The 17,801-nt window shown below is 43.3% G+C and overlaps 1 protein-coding gene across 1 annotated transcript in view; it reads left to right on the plus strand.

Moving 5' to 3' along the window:
- The window catches only part of mmp16a (matrix metallopeptidase 16a (membrane-inserted)), a 70,543-nt gene extending 54,661 nt beyond the window's left edge, over positions 1-15,882 (plus strand). Inside the window, exons 7-10 of the mRNA XM_080514897.1 lie at positions 4,790-4,928; positions 9,107-9,257; positions 9,799-9,914; positions 13,442-15,882. Of these exons, the coding sequence (XP_080371023.1) occupies positions 4,790-4,928; positions 9,107-9,257; positions 9,799-9,914; positions 13,442-13,776 (741 nt within the window). The 3' untranslated portion in view covers positions 13,777-15,882. The remainder of the gene's footprint in view (positions 1-4,789; positions 4,929-9,106; positions 9,258-9,798; positions 9,915-13,441) is intronic.
- Positions 15,883-17,801: the final 1,919 nt, after the last annotated feature.

The raw sequence follows: 17,801 nt of genomic DNA on the forward strand, positions 1-17,801 counted from the left end.
GGGGTTGCTTCAGAGCAAGGCTTATCTGGTAAAATACACTGGAGTAATGATGTTGTTTATAAGGAGCAAAATTGTTTTCATGTGGTTAAATTGTGTCGTGTTGTGTTTTCTTGCGCTTTTACATAACAAACGAATGACTCAGCGTGGCTTTTTGAGTCATTTTCCGGCAGCTTAGCGCAGACTCTGAGTCCGTGGAAGCTCTTGAGAAACGCAAATAAGACAAAGTATGATAGTCAATTATAGTTGTTTACACAAAAGCTGTCAGCCAGGGCACCACTGTGATTATTACTTCTGTCAAAATGCTGGAACCTATTTAATCTTCTTTTTTTTCCAGCTTTGAAAAGTATATTTGAGGCTACAGGTTCTTGTTTTGCCCTCAATGATTCACATTTGAATTTCCGATTTCGCTTATGGACTGAAGGATGTCGGTAAATGTGTGCCTGCACTATAAAGCGACACTGAATCCATTTGTCTTTGTGGATTGTTATTGTTTAGCAATAGAAAAGGGTAAAACCAGAATTCAGAGGCATTTTTTAAATGTTCCACTTTTTAAATGCAGCGTAACACTTTGTCAAAGGACTGCTGGGAAAATAGTTCCACATGCAACTTCATGCTATCAGGAATGCAATTTCTCTGATTTGTAGCGCAGCACTTAAAGGGTCACCGTGTTCTCGTTCTCTTATTACAAAAAGAAATGTCACAAATTGCACCTGACCTATAATTTATCCCTGCCTCCCGCATATAGTGCTGTTAAATAGCCACTTTAGGGTCTGCAGTGAGATTCTAAAAAATACTAAATCTTACCTCACATTCCCAACAGCGCTGAGAGTTGCCTGATTTATTCGTGGCGTGTTAATCTACAAAAGCCAGGCCACGAGTCACGCTTGTTATGGTGCTTGTTTTACGGTCGCTCATTTTTTCTCCCCGGTGCGGTGATGAACGGTCAGTTAAGGTTCACGGATGAGCGCCTGGATCCAATGTCACCAGTAAACGTCTCATCAAAACCAGAAAGTTAACCGGTTTTACGCTGGCTGTCACTTCACATTCAACTTTCCATGAACTCACCAGCCATATGGGTCCCGCTGGACTTTTAAGGAGCGTTCGTTGTCTCATGCATGCATGTGCACATATATGAACAAAGCCTCTTTTTTTTCTCTCTCTTTCCAAGGCTTGATTGCGAGCCGCTACCTCCATCTGCACAGCAAATGTACCGAACTGTGATGCTCACGCTGCCTGACAGCAACCAGACAGAAAGTTTCCAAGTGTTCATTCATTTCCCATCAGGCTCGGCACATAGTAAAATATGAATGCAGGGTCTCAGACTTTATTATTGGAGTTTGGATTTCGTGCGTATGGCTCGCCGCTATCTTTTCGGGTTTACAGAACCAGAAAATCCAAACCTGGATTTGCGGATTTACGCCAAAACATTCTCTGCAACTTTGTCTTGAGCTTTGTGATTTTATTATGGAAAAAAATAGTATAATATATTATGAGAACACGTTTGTGTTTTTATTTCTCTCTGAAGCCAACATTTATACAAACACAAGAACAGAAGAATGGCTATATCCTTTGTTAGCCTGGTTGAAAAGTTCAGGGGCATCTTGCTGAGTTTCACAATCTTTTACAGCGTCCACATGCAGATTGTAACAAAGAGGCAACATCCCCCCCCCCCCCCCCAGGCCAGCCTCCATCATCAGCCTTTCGCCTATCACTCAGCATGAGACACTGTAATAAAGGAAACTACCACCCTCCTTGCTCACCACTTAACAAATGACAGTCCCTTCCTTGATGTGGGCGCACACACAGAGCAGGGACACCGCAGGAACCCTCGCTGTTCAGGAGTCGCACTTTGATTCTCACCAACCTTTAATGGGAATACAGTGACCAAGAGCTGTCTACTCTTCTTAGAGCCATTTTCCACCAGGGGCTGGAAGGAAAAAGAAAGTAAAAAAAAAAAAAAAAACAAGACTTGAACTGTTTTTATTGGCACTTGAGTTTTTTATCAATTGTTTAGTTTTGTCAAGTCCAATATTGTGAGTTTTTTTTTTTTTGGTTTGAATCATCATTGAACAAGAATCTTTGGTATATTCCTCTTGATTTTAAAGATTTGTGGTGTTGATCTGGAGACACAGGATCCTTTACATTTGCTTTACTCTGATTTTAAAGGCCAAAGAAATAAACTTGCGATGCATTGTGCTCACAGGAAAATGTTGCCGCACAAGTTAAGCTTGAATGCTGCCATATCGGAGTGAAAAGCAGCGGAATAGAAACAGCTGCAGATGGAAGGCTTGGGCCAGTGACCACATTTCAAGGTCATGCTTCATTATTTACAACAGTTGCGGTGATTTCCGTGCAGTTGAGTTTTGTTCCACTCTGTGTGTTGGCTGTTGGCACATAAGAAAAAAAGCCCACAAACACTCACTCAAACACTGGGAAAGCAGGTGTTCTTCAGCTTATTTCTTCTTGTGAAAAGAAAAGAAATTCGGAACATTTTGAGTCTTCAACGAGGATTCTTGTCTCTCTGAATTATTTGCGCCCACGTTCGAGTGCGTGCGTCATATAAAGAGGTCAACACCTCTGTCATCCCGACACCCTTGTCTCACGTATTCTCACCTCGTCACTCGCACAGACGGCTGCAGCAGACGCTCACCCGGGGCTGACCCGCATGTCAGTGATGACGAGCTTCTCCATTTGACCTCATTGTTACAGTTGGGCCTGAGCCCGATAGATAAAAAAAAAAAAAGGGGGGGGGGGGGGGTTTCTTCCTCCTAAGAATAAGAAAAGTTCATTGTCTCCACATGTCATGCTGGGATTTCTCACAATCAGGATTTTGTCCTGGCTCGTGGTTTGTTTGCCTTTGTGGTCATTTTTCTTTTTTTGTGTGTCTTTTTTTGACATCTCTGTGGCTGTAACAGTGTAATTCAACTATGTAACTTATATATATATATATATATATATATGACCAGTCCGTACAAATTCCTGTTGTTTAAATATTAATGAAAAACTAAGTAGTTATCATTGTGCATCTGTTCTAAAGCTGAAAGTAGTTTTGTTGTTTTGTTAACTCAGCAGCTCGGTCACTGTGTGGACTACATCCAGTGTTGTACAGTATCGATCTCGAGCTTCCAAAACACTCCATTCAGCCACTGGCAGAGCAATTTCTGCAGCCTGCGTTCCACTCCACAAAGTTTCCTCGACACTGGCAAAAACTTATTGGTAGAGACGGTTTATGAAAGCAGAGTGCAGCACGTAGATTCCTATAGAGAGTAATCGAGGCCCTGAGTGCACTTTCATGTGCCTTACAGGGCACACATCACAAACCCTGCACTGGACCTTTTTCTTGAAGATGAAAACCTGCAGAATTAGATGTTTATTTTCGGCCTGTAATTATTCTCAAGTTGTTCTTTTAAAAGTGGGAGTGGGACAATGCGGTGGACGACAGAAAGAAAATATTCTGAAGTCAAAAGGATTCAAAGGGGTCAGATTTCCCAGTTTGATCTGTTTTCAATTATAGGACCTTGTCGTGTTCAGGAGAAAATGCTGAACATTAGCAATCTATGGAGGCCGTATGTATAGGGCAAGAGTGGGGGAATACAAGTTAAATTGGAACGTGAGATGAGAGGAAATGAAGAGAGAGAGGAGGAAGAGTCTGGGGAGGGTGGAGAGTCCCAGAGAAACAATTGGATTAGACAAAGAAAGAGCTGCACAGTGTTTGATGAATGGCCTGTTTATTTAGCTTTCACTGTGAATGAAGCTGGGTGTGATGATGTGTAGTCTGCCCTCTCTCCGTTTCTGCATCCCTCGTTACGAGGTTGAGCTTTTTGGCCCGGACGCGCAAATGGCCATCCATTGCCAAAGGGTGGGACATCTCTCCGAGCCCTAATGCCTTTCACAGCTGGCTTTACACCCCCCCCCCCCCCCCTGCTCACTCTGTCATCAAGTTTCATCCAACATCAAAAAGACACACCTTCCACTTGGCCAAACTCACGTTTCCACCCCGGAGGAAATCGGAGCCTCTTGGCTTCTCGTAAAAACTCCTGGCTATCACTCTGCCCCCGTTCCTTGATGGTTTTCCCAGTATGTTCTTCTTGTCCTGCATGCGGAGCGGCGATCGAGGGATGCTTTTCAAGCAATTTGAGAAAGCCTGTCGGTAGAGGCATCCGTGTTGTCCAAGTCGCACCCGGTGTCCATCAGCGATGAGGATCTGATCTGGATTGACCTGCATCAGATATTAGAAATCACCACTGACTGTGTGTGTGTGTGTGTGTGTGTGTGTGTGTGTGTGTGTGTGTGTGTGTGTGTGTGTGTGTGTGTGTGTGTGTGTGTGTGTGTGTGTGTGTGTGTGTGTGTGTGTGTGTGTGTGTGTGTGTGCACCAGCACTTCAACTCGATAAAAAAGAATATACACTGAGAATACGTATGCAGAGTTCTTGAGATATTGCTAGTCGTTGTGTACAGTTGATAAGATTGATCATTAGCAGTCAATATTCACAGCTTTTAGGTCGCTACTTAAAACTTCAGACCTTTTTAGTTGATTGATATTTTTAACATTTTCCCACTGAAATCCACTGAAATCTGAGCTACTGAAGGTAAACCAAACAATTCAACCACATGGATTTCGTCACAACCTCAACGACCCCAAATTTACTAAGCAGTTGGTTTAACAAGTTTGACTTCACTCATCTTTGTATCCAGTCAATGAGACCACACAGACTGTCCTATTTTGAAGTCAACCATGATTTTCACCCCAAGTTTCTGTTTTCTAACCATTTGTTTTGCTCTCCTCTCAGGACCACTGGTTCTGGCGGGTGAGAGACAATTCCGTGATGCCGGGATACCCCATGCTCATCAGCGTCTTCTGGAGGGGCCTCCCGCCCAAGATAGACGCCGTGTACGAGAACAGCGAGGGCAAGTTCGTCTTCTTCAAAGGTGAGGCGCTGCTTCCCGCCACCAGCATCGCCGTGATGTCATCAAATTGTTTTTAGAAATCCTCTCAAAGCTCTGATTTGTTCTGCTCCTGCAGTGTTGAAGCCGAATCCCAATATTGAGTCTTTGCAGTTGTGGTTTACATTAGCTTTGGGTAGTTTGTGTATAATTTATCTGCAGGAATCCCTAGATATTTGCTGTTTACATGGAAAGCCTGACAGCTCTTTGTATAGGCTTTACTCTCAGACTTTGTTAATATTCTGCACACATTTTTTGTCTTTGTGTGCATTTAGAAGCAAACAGAGTTGTTTTTTGTGTTCCCCCCCCATCTTTGATAACAGCTTGATTTTATCTAGCTCACTTCAAGTACCGCCTTGATGTTATCTGTATATGATGTGACTTTAATTTTAAACTAGAAAAGATTAAAGCCGTTTTGCTGGCCAGGAAAATCCTCTATAATCCCCCAGTTTTGATTTTTTAATAGCACATGCATAAGGGTGTTGGTTCTAGTGTCATGGTTCGGTGGGCGTCTTTAACTGTAGCTCAGCAAAATTAGTATGCAGAGTTGTTGGAAATCACTGTCACAGCATGTAGGGAAGAGCCTCGCCGCTTACTGTCAGTGTTTTGATGATGCCTGATTTTGATTTCTCCCACTTTTTTCTCAAAAAACGATTTGTGGACATATTCAAATCTGGCCTAAGCTAGGCCCAAAACACAGAGCTTTGAAGCTAATTGCATCTAAAGTTGGAAAGCCACTTAAAAGTAAAACGGCAAACAAGCACGAGAGTCCTCGTATTTACATAAACTCTGGAGAGGAGGCAGAGAGAGAGAGAGAGAGAGAGAGCGAGAGAGAGAGAGAGAGAGAGAGGGGGATGTTGATGAAAGTAGACTAGGGTAAGAAATGAGAGTCTGCTGGGATAAAAACTACAAATCTTCTCTCAAACCTATTTCGGTTTTCGACGCCAGACAGTTCCTGGAAATACAGGCCGCCGGTCCCGTGTGCGCCCCAACCTCCGCCACTTCAATTTTGCTCCTTCTCCCCCTCCACCCCGCTCCTTACCCAGGCAGGGTAGATTTAGAAAATTCATCCTAACAAAACGCCATTTTCCATTTGAACACATGCAGCTGATTTCCCAGAAGGCTTCATTCTGTCTGTCCCCGTTCGGAGGAAGAAATTAGGGATAAAAAAAAAAAAAGAAGTCGGTCAGGAAACGGAGCACAGCTCTGAGCAGCCGTTTTTGAATATCCTTCACACAGCTGCTGGTTTCATAAATGTCCACATGGGGACACGAGAGTGGACTTGGTGCGGAACTCGGAGCTGATTAGCTGAGCGCTTTCAAGACATAGTGGAGGAGGTCAGACAGAAGACATTGCTGGTATACATTAGACGCTCAGCCAGCATGTGTTGTTCATTCCTGCAGTAAAGCCCAGGATCAGTCTTTGGACCGTCGCTCACCGTTTGCATTCTTCTGAGACTCTGGATATACATCAACCTGACATTTACATACACCAGTCACATCAGGCCTGCTTTACTCTGTTTCCCAGCCTACGGGTCGGGATCCAATGTGGGTCAGGAACTGGTTTTATGTGGGTCACCAGATTAAAATACAGGTTCTGTTCACATGAGAACAATCGTCTGCAAACAGCATCATTTTACAGCTTTCGTTTTTAGTTTCGATTATGATTTCCATAGATACTGGAACGCTGGAAAGGCTGTAATATGCAGGTCAGGCTACTATTTGCACACAGTATGCTGTGAACATTACAAAGTACATGCTTCATGGAGTACATTAAACAGTACCCTGGAATCTGCCATTGGTAATATTGTTGATCTATTCTCACATGTGCATAAAAACATATTTAATACAAGCATAGTGGGCATGTGAAGTCCTGTGTGTTTCCGAAAATTTGAGTTTTCTGTTAAATAGAGACCAATGCATTAAAAAAAAAAAAAAAATGAAGCACTCCAAAAGTCTTTTTGGATAAAGTGCCGTTTTCAGTGTAAACAAGTTTGAAAGCATTCGGTTTGCATGTGACCTTGATATGGTGTGAGAGCAGTAACAGTACACATCAACTGACCCAATATACAAAGAAAGATGTTTCTTACTCGGTAGTAACAACAGTGTAAAATTAATAGTCTGGTTTGAGAGTGATTTTCACCAAAGTTTCATTAATCTGGGCCACAGTCACAGTGATTGTCCTGCCTGTGCACTGTGACTTAGTGCCCACATGCAGACGTGCGGTTGGGCATCTCTGTGTGTGTGTGTGTGTGTGTGTGTGTGTGTGTGTGTGTGTGTGTGTGTGTGTGTGTGTGTGTTTGTGTGTGGCCTGTGTGAGGCGGAGTCGTCTCTCTTTAGGAACAAATCTTCATCGTATATAACCTTCCCCGTACATCGTGGAGGACGAGCCGGGGATTAGTCTCCGCACTGCAGCACAAGCCGGAGACGCCACTACATCAAAGCAGGCCTCACCGCTCTGGAGACGAAGCTCCACTTTCATGTGGAGGGCGATGCAAGTCAACTCCGATTTAAGGAGTGAGAAGGAAAAGGGAGAATCCCATTTTATGTCGGATGAGTCGGGTGAAAAAGGAGTTTGAAGCATTTTCTCTCCAGTGAATCTACTTGTGCTGATTCTTTCCGGGGATGAGATTTATTAATCTGAGGGTGCGGCGTGTGTTTATCAAGGCCAGAGGAAGTGTGACCCACAGCGAGGGGAGCACCGTATGAGAAAGACGTGAAATGACAGGAATTTCCTTTCCAAAAAAAAACGAGGCCACCACAGGTTTCTCCTTCCACTTAATACTGAGCCAACACCCTGCCCTCCTGCTCCTTCCTCCTCTCAGTCCACCGCGCTCAGCTTAAATACGTCTTCAAGGTTAAATGTCAGATGGAGCAGAGAGAGTGAGTGCCGGGGTCGTGTCTGCCTCATTTCATGCATGTTTCCTGTGTTTATTAAAGAAAAGTGCTCGGGCCGCTTCGGCGCTGACCTTGCAAAAGTTCCACATGGCCGTTCGGGCTCGCTGGTGTTTGGTGAGACACATCGAGGGAAAGATCCGGCCCTTTAAACGCTGCTACTTAATCACTTTCTCCAAACACCCACTCTGGTATTCTGAATCTGGATGATTTATTCCCTGTTTTCTTTGGGAAGGAGATGGTCGTGTTCTTCAATAATAATCAAGTGGTAAAGAATCAAACTGTCAGAAAGTTTTAGGAGGGGAAACCTGCGACATGAGAATCCGGCTTATCGTGTGTTTCTGGGCCAGATTTTTCCATCTGCTTCTCCTCTTTGTCAGTGTTCTTTTCATTCGAGAGAGAAAAAGACACAAATTGAAATCTCTGTGAGAAAAGGGATTTGTAATTCAAAGATGTTATCTTATTTATAGGCTTTTTTCATGACTTTTTATTTTCCTGTGCATAAAATACTGACTATCACCAGCCACAAGCCTGACAACAGCCATTTATCAAGTGAAAACTGAGCTATAAAGTTTCAAAATCACCGCGTGCTCAGCCTTTGTCTTCTCACCTTTGCCTTTTCGTCTAATTTTCCATCACAAGCCTCCCCCGCACACTTCCTGCAGGCCCACCCAGCACCTCCGTCAGTGATGAAGACAAACTCACTTCCTGGGGTCGCTCGGTGTCAGAAATGTGCTGTTTAACCCAATTACTCCGCAGGAAACAGGGCACGGAGAGAAAAGGGAACAAACAGAAAAACTCTCAGAATTTAATGATTTCCTTCAAATTTAATAATTTAAACATCATTGTCACAGCTCTCCCCAAACATTGCTCAGTATCCAGGTATTCGCTTGGCTTCGTGGGGCGAGGATATTATAATTTGACTGTCGGGTCGCCAATTTTCCTACAAGGTTGCTGTTTCTTTTTTATCTCAGCCGAGCAGTCGCAAGCTCAGTTTTCCAGCACTGCAAAGTTCCCAGTACCTCTAAGCAAGGGCAGTGACAGCTTGTCACCACGTCCGCTGTGTCCCATTTCAAGTTTAGGGAAACGTCAACATCAAATACAATAATACAAGGCAACAGGTTATTGCCTCCCGTTTGTTCCAAATCTTGTATGTGTCCTTGTAATTCTGCCCTTGGTGCATGTTTTCCTCCTGCGAGGTAATCCACGCTGTTGCTCGTCCTTCTTCCTCCAAGTTCATTTTCTCCCTCTCTCTTCCTCGGCGTGCAGGGAAGCAGTTCTGGGTGTTTAAGGACACGGTGTTGCAGCCCGGTTACCCCAAGGACATCACCCAGTTTGGCCACGGCATGCCGGCCCAGAGCATTGAGACCGCTGTGTGGTGGGAAGACGTGGCCAAAACCTACTTCTTTAAAGGGGACAGGTGGGTGCAAACAAGTCTCAGATTCCAAGAACAAGTTCAGAAGCAGTAGATTTCCTCAAACTGCACAGAACATTTTGACGGAATCCAACGAGAAACCCATTCAATAAAACAGTGACTTTGTGATAAGGCAGCAAGTAGGGCTAAAAATCCTGAGTAATTTCTCCTACCTGCAGCAATCGATTATACTTTGACCACATGCCGCACACACCTTCAATCTATCCTGGTTTCATTCGCTGCTTTAATGACAGTGTGAAGGAACGCTACGGAATCAGCTCGATGACACCTCGGGTCTGTGGATTGGAGATTTCATCACGCTGCAAGAGATTACTTGTATTAAAATTTTTGCTTTCACCAGTCTGTATTTCACAGGTCATTAAAATGACAAAAAGTTTCAAACGAAGGAAATAACAAGTGTGAAGATCACTTGTTAAAGGCTGCTCGCAGCTCATCCAGAGGACACGTTTAATCTCACATGTGACATGATTGACTGGCTTGCAAGACACATTTTGCCATCCATTCCTCACGTTTATTTCAATTGCAGGTACTGGCGCTACAATGAGGAGATGAGAACTATGGACCCTGGTTATCCAAAGGCCATCACAGTGTGGAGAGGTGTGCCTGAATCGCCACAGGGGGCCTTCGTCGACAAAGTCAATGGTACGATTTGTCCCGTCCGATCCGTCTCGTGATCTGGCAGCGGCGTCACGGTTCATGTGCCAGGAAGCATTGATTTGTGCCGGTCAGTGGCACACACTGTGTGCGAGGCAAACCAGGGTAGCATCGATTAAAATTTGCCCCAGTTATTGCACCGAGTCTTCCACGAGCAACACGTTCATGTTCAGACTTTATGAAGGGCAATGGATAAAGATTGTGAGTCGTCGAGGTGGGGTGAAAACGGGCCGTCGAGTTTCTTTATCTTTTCGCCGGCAGCTTGGTGTACAATCAGTCCATCCTACTCAGAGTGTCATCAGACCCAGTTGGACTGTGGAGAAGCAGAAAGGACAAGACCACTACTGAGCGCTTATTCCGGTTTAAGCCAGTTGGCTTTCGCCAAGGGTGGAGAGGCTGAACTTGTATGTTTCAGAGAGCACACAGATAGGCTGCTCGGATAGCGCGAAGAGGAAAAGGAGCCTCGCCCATTGGTCGCTCTGCGCCAGGTGGGTTTGGTTCTGTTCTTGGCAGCGGCTCAGTTGGGGAAAAAAAAGCAGAGCAGGTGGTGTTGAAGGCTCGAGCCATCTGCGTGGTGGATCCGCTGCCAGAGCCGAAGCCGGGCGTGTCTGCCGGTGAGGCCAGGTGGAGCGGGCATCAATCAGAGCGTGAAGGGTGGACTGATATCCGGGGGGACGGTGGGTGTTTGTGTGCATCTCTGCTGCGATGTGTGTCAGCCTGCATTCGTGTTTCTGAGCTCATAACACTGACCCAGATAACTGGGCATAATTGAGTGCACAGCAGCAGCCAGTGAAGCTGCACGTGTTACAGTCGAGGCCCCGAGGTGATGTTGACCCGACTCTGACCAGTCGAGGCTCAGCCTGCATCACCTCCCATCACCTCTGGTCACAAGATCTCCGTTGTATTCCACTTTTGGATTCTAAAGAGTTTGTTTTGGGGTTTTTTCCATCCATGTTGTGGGACAAAGTGCACTCGAAGCTGCAAACAGAAACATAGGATCAGATAAGAAATTCTTCAAACTGAAGTTTTGTTGGTTTTTTAAGCCTTGGTTCAAAACAGTCAATGTGTGTATTGACTTGTGTTTCATAAGATTGATTCTTGATAAGAAATTATTAAGATTAATGCTAATTAATGATTAATTAATGATCCTGCTAATCAATCCAATTCTTATGAACTCAAGATGTACATTAAAAGAGTCTGATGTGAAAAACCCACCTGACATTCCGTATTCATAAATCCAATGTGCAAAATCAATATCGCATGTTACTTTCTATGTATCTGCATGGACCTTTAGTAGATGAAATAACCAAACAATACAACCAATTTTTATCCAAATTTACACATTAACTTATTACTGATTGTCATTTTGTGCTCAGGAAGAGTAGTTATAAATAATATTCAACACTGAAGTAGGTTCATCACTTCTCCTGACTTAACACAGACATACTTTATTTATGTTTAGAAGCTACATTTAGTAGCCATAAAATACTTCTGTTTAAAGCGTGTGACTTGAGATGTGTGTGAGTCGGCAGGATCAATAAATGGCAGAGACTTAATTCCGATAAGAGCGCTACAATTGGAAGCGGTTATTGATGATCATCTACATTTATGCTCGGTATAGCGTCGCGTTCGTGAACAACATGCGGTTGACTTTGGTTGTAATTGCAATTCTGTCCTGCAAACATCAAGTCAGCCTTCGACACTACCAACTCGCTTTAGCCTCAGAGAAAAGAAGACGTGAGAAAACACATCGGTTTCCATCACTCGTCTTTTCCCCTTGTGGACGCCCCCGTGCTGTTTGATCATTCCGTCTCTTTTCCCCCGATGAATCTTTAAAAAGTTCATCCTCTGCCTCCTCACATCCTCGCCAGAAACATCTCCACATAACAAGTGATTTTTTTTTTTTTTTTAAATAAAAAAAAAAGCCCCGGCTCTCTCCCTCGCTGGAAATTTGGAACATCTCTTCCCTCATCTTCCCACAGAAGAGCGAGCATAAATAATAAATCGCCAGGCTCGAAGTGTAAAGAGGGCCAGCGAGGAAGAGGAGGGCTGGAGTGTCCGAGCCAAAGCTGTCAGCCTCAGTTTTACACGGCATCTATTTTCCCAACGAGCGTTTCGGGGACAGCGACTCTCGGAGAGCATAGAAGCTCAGCGTCAGCCCGAAAGGTGCGACCTTTGGACGGGAAGTTGCTGATGTGTCTGGGACTCTTTTTTTTTTGTCTTCATTGTTAGTTGGACAGCAAAAAAGTGGGCAAGCGGCGTCCCCGAGTGAGGAAGCGGGGAAATCGTCCTGGTAGCTCCGTAACATTTGGTGCGATTCATGAGGTCTGGCTGCTGCTCCGGTGTGTTTTCTCCTTCATGAGCAAAGTGTAATTAGTCCTGAGGGATGATCGAAGAACAATTGAGCTGCAGCAGGAACGACGGGACAATAGCAGAGTTGCACACGCCATTTTATGAAATTATAATTACCCGACTGTCAGGTTATCTGCACTTTGACTCCAGTTGTATCACATTTCTTCCATCAAAGGACACAGCATTTGTTTAATATTTTAATTATGAAGAAAAAGAACCTTTTCCAAAGTAAGGCTGAACAAAGACTATATCGGCCAGTTTGTCTTTTATACGTTCAGGTCCTGCATCAATCACACGTCTTTAGGAATGAGGTTCACAGTGAATTCAAGAGAAGTCTTTTATTGTGACTATTTTACCTGTTAAATATGACTGTCCTAGTTGCCCTATGCTGTCTACGACACGCTGTCTATTTTTTTTACTTTATCATATTTCATTAAATATCCAACAAGGTATTTGATGTAATTCAAAATGAACAAATAATCACTACGGCATCTCCTCTATTTCTCTTCTCTACCATAATTACTTTGCCCTTTATGGGGGAAATGACTGAATACCGCAATCATAATGTTATCCAAGGATAACTCAATACTTTATACACACTTGCAGTATGTGCTATTCACACATGATAAAACATGTTTAAAGGCTTTACGCTGACCAAAATCAATTACATTTCATTATTTATGGCTTTAAAATTCCCTGATTTGGATAGATATGTCTTTTGATATGTGATATGGTGTAGTGTTAGTGTTTCGCTTTCCTGTAATGTTTTGGAAAATCAGTGATGGATTGGTGGATAATCCACTGTTCATACCCACTTTATCCAGGCAGATGTGATTTACAACTCAACATTTAGGCCCCGTGAAAATGGGAGAAACATCACTTGCGTTTTGGGTGTCTGTTTACACAACAACAATACTGGGAGCCACTGACAACGGCTACAGGGGTGGAGCTTTTTGAAAACTTTCCTAAAACGCTTTGACTGCGGATGTGCAAGTAGATGATCAATAATAACAAGGTTTGCCTCCAGAGTGTCATGTCTGCCAGACCATATTCTCCTGGGACTCGGGAGTTTTATATTTAGGAGTCTCCAACGGTGAAAACACGTCACTCTTTAGATCACTCTTAACACTAACACTGACTCTCCTGTGTTTCTCTCTCTCCAGGTTTCACCTACTTCTACAAGGGTAAGGAGTACTGGAAGTTCAACAACCAGTTCCTCCGCGTGGAGCCGGGCTACCCGCGCTCCATCCTCAAAGACTTTATGGGCTGCGAGCTGACGCCCATCGACCCCGGCCGCCCGCCGGCCGACGACGGCAGCTCGGACGTGGTGATCGAGCTGGACAACGAGGCCAACACGGTGAAGGCCATCGCCATCGTCATCCCCTGCGTGCTCGCGCTGTGCCTGCTGGTGCTGGTCTACACGGTGGTGCAGTTCAAAAGGAAGGGGACGCCGCGCCACATACTGTACTGCAAACGCTCCATGCAGGAGTGGGTGTGAGACCAACGGTGGCGCGAGGCTGGTGAAAAAGAAAAAGAAAAAACAGCTAACAGCCTAACCCCGCCCAACCCACTTTCACCCAGAAGAGGATGGCAGACTTTGGACAGCTTTATTAAAAAAAACAACAACAAAAAAAACACACACACACACAGCCATGCCTCGTCCTGCTTCTTGGGTGGTCCGATGCTTTCGTTCAGACCTGCTGAAAGAGCCGGACGGTGCGTTCACGATCCCTCGTACAAAAGGGGATCCTCGGACTTGAAGCTGACTCTGCTGGTCCCCAGCCTTTTTAACAAACACCGGGGCAGAGAGACAATTTGTGTGGGTGGGAAAGGGATGATTTCTTCGTTAGAAACGACCTTCAGTCCCGGTCCAGGAAAAAAACAAACAAACAAACAATAAAAAAAAAAAAAAACAAGAGGGTCAGCATCACTTTGTATCTCAGAAACTTGACTTCCTATCCCCTTCCTCTTTTATTGCTCTGCCCGACTGCTTTTAATCAGAGGACTTTCAGGGGGATGCGCACACTTCCCATGAGGCGCTGCATTGTCAACTGTCATATCAGGTTTTTGCGGAAGAAAAAAAAAAAAACAACAACAGTTTTCTATTTTCTGATCTGGGTGACCCCCCCCCCCCCTCCCAGTTACATTATACGTTAAAACAACGACACCAAACCGTCTCAGATTAATCACGTTAGCGGTCAACAGCCACTTTGTAATTCCAAATTTTTGAATTTGACTTCATTTGAGAAAGGAGGTCCTCACATTTCCCTTTAAGACACTCCTGAGGAAGAGACCAAACTAAACCAAATAAAATCAATTTCTCTCCAAAGAGGATCACTTTTTTTTCTTTTCTTTTTTTTTACTTTTTTCCCTTTGTTTGCTCTTTCTTTTTCATTCATTCTTCGCTCCCTTCTCTGGATCCTTGCAGCGATTGGGAGTCGGGGATCTCCGACTGTTGTGGCAGTCTGTCTGAGACACAGGGGCCAAATTATTCTGCAATATTTTAACTCGCCTTAATTATAAATCATACTACTTGTGCTTGGTTTTGCTGTTTATGGTGTTTTCTTTTTTTTTCTTCCTTTTTTTTGTATACTGCTTTTGTTTTTTGTTTGTTTGTAAAAAAAAAAAAAAAGAGGCCCATTTAGTGCTTCTTGTGACTGCTATTTTCTGGATTTTATTACATTAACACAGGATCCTCAGCACTGGCTTGCTGAGCTATTCTGGACAGAATATACAGTAGGGTCAGCCTGTATTGAGAGTAATGTATTGTATCGTTTTAAAAAAAAAGTACATGTTGGAAGGTTCTGGAGTAAAGCCACTATTTTTGTGTGTTAAGATATTTGTTACTGTTACTTTTCTTATTTCCATGCGACATAAACCAGGCTAACGAGAACTTGAGTCTTTGTCATTGGATTTGTCCCCGGCCCATATTCCCCACAACAGTTTGCACCCATGGTTATTTGTGAATGGACTTTTTCATGATGTTTTTTTTTTTGGTTTTTTTTATTGAATCCTGTTGACTGCCTTGTTTGCGAGAGCTCACAGTTCCCAGAGTGCTCTTTGTCTCGTGACTGAGGACCCACCAAGTGAGACACCAAGTCAGGATCAGTGCCTGTGTCAACGTGCATGCTAAAGCATTTACTGTACACTCAGTCGGTTCTGCTCAACGTGGCTTTGGAGCCTCCTCGGAAGCCGAGGAGGAATCCCCCTCTTGAAAATACTGTTTGCGTTTTATTTTTATACCTTATAACCTTTTCCCCAACTCCTCCTCCTCCAGGTACAGATCAATCGAAGAGATTTAAAAACAAAGAATAATTCAGTGGTACATCTGGGAAATTATCGGACGGGCGACTTGATGAGTCAAATTGGCTTCGACCAAATGTTAGCGAACGTGTCGTGTCCTCGCGTTGTGGCGAGCAGTCATTGAATGTGTGTTTGTTCTCATGATCACATACAGTTTTTTTTTTGTTTGTTTTTTCTATCTTTCTTTCTTTCCTGTTTACTGGTCAGAATAAATTGGACATCTCAAATCGACTTCTTTGTGTAAGACTTTGGGACGACAAACAAATATGTCCCAACTGAATGAATAAACTGATCAATATACGATGGGGAGCAGTGTTGTTTTCTTACTCTCTCTCTCTCTCTTCATGGCCTCATCTTCCAGATTTGTTTCTCAATGACAAAGTTATCTATAAATACCTGCACAATGATGTCAATAGCCAAGGTTAACATGGACCAAAGTTATACGAGTGAATCTGATTAAAACTTCAGATTAGATTGGAATTACCCAATTGAAATCACATTCCAATTAGTGTAGGACTTGAAACCTTTCTTATACATTGTTCGAGATCTTGTTTGGAATGTAGTGTCACCACATCAACACTTCAAGACTGGTGTTTTAAGACATTAAAAAAAAAACGTTTCATCGCCTCCTGATCATAAACTGGCTAAGAAAAAGGATTCTTTAGTATTCCAGCCTCAAAAGAAACCCAAATAGAAACACTTGGATGAATCGCAGATGGATTTGGAGGCTGAAATAATCAAACGTCTTCACAAACAGTGCAAATTATTATGGGGTCAATCCACTGTTGACAAAAATGTTTCATTGTTTAGCAACACACACATTGTGATTTAGTGACAGGAATAAATTTCTTGAGGGAGACGGAACAAATGAGAGAATGACATGATGTTTTCTATTGCTCTAAAGGAGCAAAATGTGTTGCATTGAAGCAACAATAGTCGAGATGGTGCTGTACCGAATATTGAATACTTCCTCCCATGTTGAAGTTATAAATTGTTATGGTGTTCTCATGAAACAATCATTTTTAACTGCTGTCTTACAAGCTTTTTCAAAAGCTGGTAAGTTTAATTGTCTCTAGGCACAATCAGTGAAAAGGCAATTAATGAAAATGGTTGGAATTACATAAGTTTGAAAAATTTGAAAAATTAAGTTTGAAGTGATAATGTGACAACACAAAACTTCAAGGCACTGCCATACATACATTTGTCATTTTCCCCCCTTCACATCGAGAGATAAGAAGTTTACACGACCCTTCCTGGGAGTTGTTCCCAGGCCAACCCTCCTCTGAACCGGCGCCTGTTTGTGTCTGTTGCTGCTCCAATAAGAGAAAATCAAATACCTATCAAATACCGAATGTGGCTGGTTGTGGATGAACCCACTGTGATGCTTGCACTCCTTCAACTCTGTTCAGAAAAGTCACAGAAGGGGTTTATTTCTAACATCGCATTAATGAATTCTTGTTTACCAGATTGCTGGAAATCTGGAAGTCGAAAGAACAGAACTTACTCAGCAGAAAATAACTGGTAGAACCAGTCTGGGGAAAGGTTTTAAGGTGTCTCACTAGAATCGTGTAAAAAGCAGCAGGTTTGCCAAATGAAACAGCGTAAAAATCCGCTGCGGAACGTCGGACCTGTGGAAACAGATGTGACCTGCAACAGGTTTTATTTGACGTCCCACCAGGAGCTTTATAGACTGCATCCAGGATCTTTATATATATCACGCTGACTCATTTGTTTAGTTGGTACCTTCTCGTTTTCTTTTTGTCTTTTTTTTTTTTTCATTTAACTTAGAAATGGGTCACAAATGTCAGGCGACTGACCATGTTTTTCTTTTTTTGTTTGTTTGTGAGACAGTTTTAGCTTATAACACACTACAAGTCGATGTCCTTGAGCACAGTTTTTCCAAGTGAAAACAGAAAACTTTCATTGTGTTTTGGGGGGGGGTCTGTTTACACGACAACGGTGCTCTGCGCCACTGAAAACACAACTTTTTGAAAATGGCTTCCGTTTGGAAAAAAAAAAAATGAGACAGGAGTGATCAGGGTTCTTTGGACCCTCCACGCAGTGCAGACAGAAGGCTGACAAACCGTAAATAAAGGCACTGGCTCAAACAGTAATGTACATTGAACTCCATGGACGTATTCAGCCAGCAGAAGGAAAGAAAAGGGGAAGAAGAAAAAAAAATAGCAGTGTTTGATTTTTAGAGATGTGTGTACATGTTGA

The sequence above is a fragment of the Blennius ocellaris genome (assembly GCF_963422515.1).
Source record: "Blennius ocellaris genome assembly, chromosome: 19".
Classification (NCBI taxonomy): Eukaryota; Metazoa; Chordata; class Actinopteri; order Blenniiformes; family Blenniidae; genus Blennius; species Blennius ocellaris.